The following is an 8,479-nucleotide window of genomic DNA, read 5'->3' as shown; positions in this document are numbered from 1 at the left end:
CGTTCATATATGACATATGATGACTGGATTTAGATTTTGTTTCAAATGAAAGAGTAAAAGTCTCTCCCAATTTTGGCACAAGCCCCCAGATGTTAGTAAGGAGGACACTGCAGGGTCGACAGGGCTGGGTTTGTCTTTGTTGTTTCCGGTGCCTAGGTCAACACTAAGTGGTCTGTCTGGTTTCAGTTATTTTTATTAACTTGGTGGCCATTTCAAAGAGCTGTTAAGAATCAACCACATTGTTATGGGTCTGGAGTCATATATAGGCCAACAATAATTTCCTAACAATATTAGTTAACCAGGTGGGGTTTTACAACAATGGTTCCATGGTCATCATTAGACTTTTAATTCCAGATTATTGAATTAAAATTCCACCATTTGCCATGGTGGGATTCGAATTCAGGTCAGCCAGAGCATTACCCTGGGTCTCTGGATTACTTGTCCTGTGGCAACACTCTGTACTGTAAAACTCTTATGAAGATAATACCACCACCCGCCTTTCCTTATTGCAGTCTCCCTGGACTAGAAGTGTCACAGTTCATTGCTAAAGTAAAATGAACTTGAGTAAAAGTCTCATCATGAAGAACAAAATCCTCAAATGTTCTTTCAGAAGCAAGGACCAATATGATCCAGAAACAATCTGTGCTGGAAAATAAGATGCTGTTTTGGCTGCTGTCATAATGGAGGAAAGAATAAATTGTCCTGGCTAGAGTTAATCATGTTCTTTCGTCTTGCAAGCCAGGAACAGCTCATCAATAAAAATAATTTATTTTTAAAATTCACTAAATTGTAATGTTCTCAATGAATTGCAAATTCATTATGCAATAAATTGCTCTTGTGAATTTCACATCGATTGAAACAAGTTGCCAATTAGCTTCAGATCATGGTCTGTGAGCATTTGATGAGGACATGTCCTCGTTACACTAGACAGCAGAGATTAAATTGCAATATCAAGTGCTATCAGCTCACAGGCCTATCACACCCAGTCTGTGGACAGCACCTAATACAGCTTTCCTTGTTTCTGGCTGAACTCTTTCTACAGGTCATAGTAACTTATGTGCAGCATAATAATTAAAACATTCCTGCCCTCTTCCACTACCAACACACAATCTCTGCAGTGTGTGTTATCTGTAGGATACACTGCAGCCTGTTAACAGCATGCTCTAGCCCCATAACCTCTGGCACTAAGCCAGATCAGGGTCACTGATACATGGGAACACACACACCCCCTGGTCATAAACTATCCTGATTTGGACAGATATCACCAATTGTTCACTGTTGCTGGGTCAGAATAACTGGGGTAAATCTGGACAGCTGGGAAGTTCCAGTAGATTTCTGATGAAAGGTCATCCACCTGACATGTCAACTCTATTCCTTACTCTGCAGCTGTCAGCATTTTATGTTTCTGCTTCAAATCTTAAGTATCCCCTACCTTTCTATTAGAATTTTCCAGAAACATTTCCAGGATATGGTTAAACATGGAATCATCTCCTAGCACAAACTGTACAACCATAGTGGGTGTGGGGCATTTAAAAAAATTATTTTCAGGACTGTGGGAATCACTGGCTAGGCTGCATTCACTGGCCATCCCTTGGTGCCCTTGAGGTGGTGATGTTGAGCTTCCTTCTTGAACTGCTGCGGTCTGTAGCGTGTAGGTACACCCACAATGTGTTAGGAAGGGAGTTCCAGAATTTTGATCCAGTGACAATGATATATTTTCAAGTCAGAATGGTGAATGGCTTGGAAGGGAACTTCCAGGTTGGAGTGTTCATGTGTTTGCTGCTGTGTGGTGTTCACAACTGCGGGTTCGGAAGGTGTTGTCGAAGGAGCCTTGATGAATTGCTGCAGTGTATCTTGTAAACGTTATACACTGTTGCCACTGTGCATTGGTAGTGGAGGGAGTGAATGTTTGTGGAATGGGTGCCAATCAAGCAGCTTGTTTTGTTCTGGATGGTGTTGAGTTTCTTGAGTATTTTGGGAGCTGCATTCAATCAGGCAACTGGAGAGTATTCCACCACACTCTGACTTGTGACTTGTAGATAGTGGACAAGCTTTGGGGAGTCAGGAATGATGTAGAGATGCCAGCGTTGGACTGGGGTAGGCACAGTAAGAAGTCTCACAACACCAGGTTAAAGTCCAACAGGTTTATTTGACAGCAGAAGCTTTCAGAGTGCTCACCTGATGAAGGGGCAGTGCTCTGAAAGCTCATGCTACGAAATAAACATGTTGGACTTTAACCTGGTGTTGTGAGACTTACTGGGAGTTAGGAGATGAGTTACATGTTATAGGGTTCCTAGCCTCTGACGGGTTCTTCTGGCCACAGTATTTATATGGCGAGTCCAATTTCGTTTCTGGGCAATGGTGACCCAGAGCATGTTGATAGTGGGGGAAATTCAGCGATGGTAATGCTATTGAATGTCTAGGAGTGATGGTTAGATTCTCTCTCGATGGAGATGGTCATTGGCTGACACATGTATGACATGAATATTACTTGCCCTCTACCAGTGCAAGCCTGGATATTATCCACGGAATTACAGAACTCTTATGGTGTAGGAGGAGAACATTCAGCCCGTCATGTTTACACTGGCTCTTCAAATCAGCATCATGATTTAATACCATTCCTCTGCCTTTTCCCCACAACCTTGCACTTTGTTTATATACAAAGAATCATCTAACACCTTCTGGAATAGTTCAACTGAACCTGTCTCCAACATATTCAAGGCAGTGCATTCCAGATCCAAACCGCTCTTTCTGAAAAAGTTTTTCTCCCATCACATTTGCAGTTTGGCAAATCGACTCAGTAGGATTGAGGGTTATAGGTAAGCCTAGTAGGTAGAGCTATGTTCGGCGCAAATTGTGGGCCGAAGAGCCTGTTTGTGCTGTAGTTTTTCTATGTTCTAAATCACTTTAAACTCTGCCCTCATACTCTCAATCCTTTTATGGAAAGGACAGTTTCTTCCTATCTAAGCCACCTGACCTACACATGTTTTGAACACAAAGGTTTTTTTTAAGTTATTTATTAGTCACAAGTAAGGCTTACATTAACACTGCAATGAAGTTACTGTGAAATTCCCCTAGTTGCCACAGTCCGGCGCCTGGTTGGGTCAATGCAGCTAACCAGCACGACTTTCAGAATGTGGGAGGAAACGGAGCACCCGGAGGAAGCCCACACAGACAAGGGGAGAACATGCAGACTCCACACAGACAGTGACCCAAGTCAGAAGTCAAACCCAGGTCCCTGACACTGTGAAGCAGCAGTGCTGACCACCATGCTATCGTGCCTTTATCATGGTGAATCCATCTATCCACACATCTTTGTAAACTCTACACAATCACCCAAGGCTGGAATTGAACCTAGGTCCCTGGCACTATGAGGCAGCAATCCACTCACTGCACCAGTGTTGCCCTTCAATGGTCTCAGGAAGGTGATGGCCTAGTGCTGTTATCAGCTAATGTTCTGGGGACTGGGTTCAAAACCTGCATGGCAGATGGTGGAATTTGAATTCAATAAAAATATCTGGAATTAAAAATATACTGATGCCCACGAAACCATTGTCAATTATTGGAAAAACCTATCTGGTTCACTAATATTTTTTAGGGAAGGAAATCTACCATCCTTACCTGGTCTGGCCTACATGTGACTCCAGAGCCACAACAAAGTGCTAGACTCTCAGCTGCCCTTAGGCAACTGAGGGACAGCAATAAATGCTGTCCAGCCAGATTAATCTGGTGTTGTGAGGCTTCTCACTGTGTTTATCGCAGTCCAATGCCAGCATCTCCACATCACGTCAGCCAGTGATGCCCATGCATCGCAAATGAAAACAAAACCTATGTACATATACACCCAGGTCCTTCTTCTGTTGCACTCCATTAACAATTGTACCCTTACTTCATGTTGTCTCTCCATGTTCTTCCTACCAAAATGCATCACCTCAAACTTCTCTGCATTCAACCTCATCTGCCATCTATCTGCTCATTTCACCAATTTATCCAAGTTCTTTTCAGATGCACTCACAGTTTACAACTCTTCCAAGTGTCATATCATTCACAAACTTTGAAAGTAACCACTTCACACAAAATGTAGCTCGTTAACAGATATTGGGAAAAGCAAGGATGCTAATACCGCTCCGGAACCAAACTTTGCTCCATTTGCACGGGAGCTGCTTCAGGGTCCAGACAGCCCGGCGCAGCCGCACTGCACTGGTTTGGTTGCCAGGGACAACACGCGCAGTCGCAGTGGGATCGAGCGGTTGCCAGGATGCGCAGCCGCAGTGCGGTGGTTGCCGGGGAGAACGCGCGCAGCCGCAGTGCGGTCATTTGTGCGCGAGCGGGAAATGGCACTGATTTGAAGGCGGTGGTTATGGGGAGTTTTCCCTCAGCCAGGCTGGGGGAAGGGGAGGAGGGCTTGGCAGCCCCTCTACCCCCTTCAGAACTGCACTGAGGAGGTGAGGAAACGCAGAACCACTCCCAATCTGGACTGGAGCGGCCACAATGGGGCGAAAGAGACGGAGCGGCCTGGCCGAACCCGAGGCCCCGCTCCAGCCCCCGGCTCCGGCCCTCAGCCTGGCCGAGTGCCTGTGCCCGGTTTGCCAGGAGCTGCTGGCGGAGCCGGTGACGCCGCCGTGCGGACACTCGCTGTGCCTGAGCTGCTTCCAGCAGACGGTAGAGATCAGTAACCTGAACTGTCCGCTGTGTCGCCGCCGCCTGTCCAACTGGGCGCGGACCAAGGCCCGAGGCGGCAGCCTGGTTAACACCGAACTTAAAGAACAGATCCGGCAGCAGTTCCCGCAGCAGAGGAATGAGGAACCCAGTGACGAAGAGGGTGAGTCACAGGCGGGAAGCAAAACATCGCGTGTAAAAAAAACATTAAAAAGACCAGTAGAGGTACAGAAATGAAATTAGGCCCATATTGTCCATGCCGACCTACTAACACCCGGATGCCCTTTTAATCATACCTTCCTGCAAACGGCCCATAGTCCTACAGCTTTCAGCATTTAAGGTGCAGATCCAGGTACTTTTTTTTTGAAAGGGTTTAGGGTTTCTTCCTCCACCACCAGCTAAGGCAGTGAATTACCATTACTATTTACCATTTATATAGATGATCTGGAGGAGGGGGTTGAGTGTAGGGTAACGAAATTTGCTGATAACACAAAGATGAGTGGAAAAGCAAATTGTGTGGAGGGTGTGGAAAGTCTGTAGAGGGATCTGGATAGGCTGAGTGAGTGGGTGAGGACCTGGCAGATGGAGTACAATGTTAGCAAGTGTGAGGTTATCCACTTTGGCAGAAATAATAGTAGGAGGGATTACTATTTAAAGGGTGAAAAGCTGTAGCATGTTACGGTGCAGAGGGACCTGGGGGTCCTTGTGCATGAGTCGCAAAAACCCAGTCTGCAGGTGCAGCAGGTGATCAAGAAGGTGAATGGAATGTTGGCCTTTATAGCGAGGGGGATAGAATATAAAAGCAGGGAGGCCTTACTGCAACTGTACAGGGCACTGGTGAGGCTGCAGCTGGAGTACTGTGTGCAGTTTTGGTCGCCGCACTTGCGCAAGGATATTTTGACCTTGGAGGGAGTGCAGAGGAGGTTCGCTAGGCTGATACCAAAGATGAGGGGGCTAGACTATGAAGAGAGAGTAAATAGACTGGGTCTGTACTTGTTGGAATTTAGAAGCATGAGGGGGGATCTTATAGAGACGTATAAGATAACGAAAGGGATGGATAGGGTAGAGGTAGAGAGATTCTTCCTGCTCAGAAAGGACAGCAGGACTAGAGGGCACAGCCTCAAGATAAGGGGGGGGAGATGCAGTTTAGAACGGAGTTGAGGAGGAACTTCTTCACTCAAAGGGTCGTGAATCTCTGGAATTCTCTGCCCGTTGAAGTGGTGGAGGCTACCTCGCTAAATATATTTAAGTCACGGGTAGATAGGTTTTTGACAGACAAGGGAATTAAGGGTTATGGGGAGAAAGCGGGAAAGTGGAACTGATCCTCTTCAGATCAGCCATGATCTTATTGAATGGCGGGACAGGCTTGAAGGGCTAGATGGCCTACTCCTGCTCCTATTTCTTAAGTTCTTATGAATTCCAGACACCCACCACCCTTTACATAAAAAAGCTCTTCCTCATGTCCCCTCTGATGCTTCTGCTGTTTAACTTGAATCAATACTAGGTGTTGATGCATGGAAAATTTGCAATAAGGTAGACAAATTAACAGTGCAAATTAGTATTCAAGGGTACAATATATTATTGTCACAACTATTGGAATAGAGTAAAGAGTGTTGTTTCTTGCATGCTATACAGACAAAAATACCGTTCATAGAGTACATTGGGAAGAAGGAAAGGATAGGGTGCAGGATATTGTGTTACAGTCATAGCTAGAGTATAGAGCAAGTTCAACTTAATATATGGTTGGTCCATTCAAAAGTCTGACGGCAGCAGGGAAGAAGTTGTTCTTGACTCTATTGATACATGATCTCAGACTTTCCTACCTTTTTTCCTGAAGGAAGAAGGTGGAAAAGAGTATGTCTGGGATGTGTTGGGTCCTTGTTTTTGCTGATTGTTTTTCCAAGGCAGCGGGAAGTGTAGATTGAGTCAGTGGCTGGGAGGCTGGTTTGCTGATGGTTCACAGCCTTTTGTAGGTTCTTGTGACACTGGTCAGAGTAGGAGCCATACCAAGCTGTGATACATCCGGAAAGGATGCTTTCTATGGTTGCATCACTAAAAAAAATGATGAGAGTCGTAGCAAACATGCTGAATTGCCTTGGTCCCCTGAGAAAGTAGAGGTGTTGGTGGACTTTGTTAACTATATTGCCAATCTGGAGGGACTAGGACAAGTTGGTCATCTGAATACCTTGAAACTTGATCATTTCCACTTCATCGCCATTGATGTAGACAGGGGGCATGTCCTCCACGACGTTTCCTGAAGTTGTTGACTATTTATACATTTTACTAGTATTGAGGGAGAGGTTATTGTCATTGCACCATTTCACCAGATCCTGTACCTCTTTACTTGACTCCGTTTCATCATTGTTTGAGATCTGACCCACTATGGTGGTGTCATCAGCAAACTTGAAAATGGATTTGGAGCAGAATTTGGTCATAAGTGTATAACGAGTACAGGAAGGGGCTGAGAACATAGCCTTGCAGGGCACTGATATTGAGGATGATTGTGGAAGAGGTGTCCTTCCTGATTGCAGTCTGTGGGTTAACAAGTCTAGGATCCGGTTGCAGAGGGAGAAGCCGAGCCCTAGGCCACAGAATTTGAAGATGAGTTTTGTTGGGATAATGGTGTTGAAGGCTGAGCTGTAGTCAATAAATAGGAGCTAACATAACTGCCCTTGTTAAGTTTATTTATTTATTAGTCACAAGTAAGGCTTACATTAACACTGCAATGAAGTTACTGTGAAATTCCCCTGGTCGCCACAGTCTGGCTTGTGCCTGTTTGGGATGCACCTAACCAGCACTTCTTTCAGAATGTGGGAAGAAACCGGAGCACTGGAGGAAACCCACGCAGACACGGGGAGAACGTGCAAACTCCACACGGACAGTAACCCAAGCCCAGGAATCAAACACATGTCCCTGGTGCTGTGAAGCAGTAGTGCTAACTGCTGTGCTACTATGCCACCCAGATTATTCAGGTGTTCCAGGATTGAGTGTAGGGTCAGAGAGATGATGTCTGCTGTGGATCTGTTGCAGCGATAGGCAAACTGTTTTGGATCCAGGCAATCTGGTAGACCGGAGTTGATGCATGTCTTTCGAAGCACTTCATAATGATTAGATTACATATGATTGATTTTTGGTAGTCTCATGCTGGAATTGGTGTAGGGATGATCCTTTGAATGCAGAGGCCAGTGGGCTGGAAAGTGAAGACGTACCATGGTTCTGGGAGTGAGGGGAAGGGGATAAGGGCAGAAGTGTAGGGAATGGGTTGAACCTTGTTGAGTGTGCTGCCAACCACAGGTAGGGGGAAACTTCCGTTAGGGAGAAGGGCAGACATGTCAGAGGTACCATTTTCAAACGCAACATCACTAAAACAGATGTGATGGAGGTGGAGAGAATGGAGAACGGGATGGCGACCTTATAGGAACCAGGATGTGAGGAGCTGGAGTTGAGGTAGCTGTAGGAGCCGGTGGATTTGAATATTGCTGGCCAATCTTTCACCAGGAATGGAGACAGAGATCTAGGAAGGGCAGTGTCAAGAGATGAACCTTGTGAAACTAAGAGAGGGATGGAAATTTGAAATAAATGGTCCAAATAGGAAGAAAGGGAAAGGAGATGGTGGTGTTGTTAGTTAAGGATAAAATCAGTGCAGTGCTCCAAATGGTAGTGTTAAGGTAGACATTGAACGGGAAATTAGATGCATGCGACAGGGTGCGACAGTAATTCTGGTCAACTTCGATCTCGTTGTAGACTAGGCAGATCAGTTAGCAACAGTACGGTGGCAGATGTTGGTGTGGATTGAGAATTGGTTCGCAGACACAACAGA

The 8,479-nt window shown here is 45.6% G+C and overlaps 1 protein-coding gene across 2 annotated transcripts in view; it reads left to right on the top strand.

Moving 5' to 3' along the window:
- Window positions 1-4,333: 4,333 nt before the first annotated feature.
- Window positions 4,334-8,479, top strand: part of rnf168 (ring finger protein 168) — a 30,421-nt gene continuing 26,275 nt past the window's right edge. For both annotated transcript variants that reach the window (XM_080185302.1, XM_080185301.1), the window contains exon 1: window positions 4,334-4,822. In XM_080185302.1, coding sequence (XP_080041428.1) covers window positions 4,492-4,822 — 331 coding nt within the window. In that variant the 5' untranslated portion in view covers window positions 4,334-4,491. The remainder of the gene's footprint in view (window positions 4,823-8,479) is intronic.

The sequence above is a fragment of the Carcharhinus amblyrhynchos genome, chromosome 3 (assembly GCF_965287045.1).
Source record: "Carcharhinus amblyrhynchos chromosome 3, sCarAmb.v2.hapA, whole genome shotgun sequence".
Classification (NCBI taxonomy): domain Eukaryota; kingdom Metazoa; phylum Chordata; class Chondrichthyes; order Carcharhiniformes; family Carcharhinidae; genus Carcharhinus; species Carcharhinus amblyrhynchos.
This window is presented reverse-complemented; position numbering and strand designations above follow the sequence as displayed.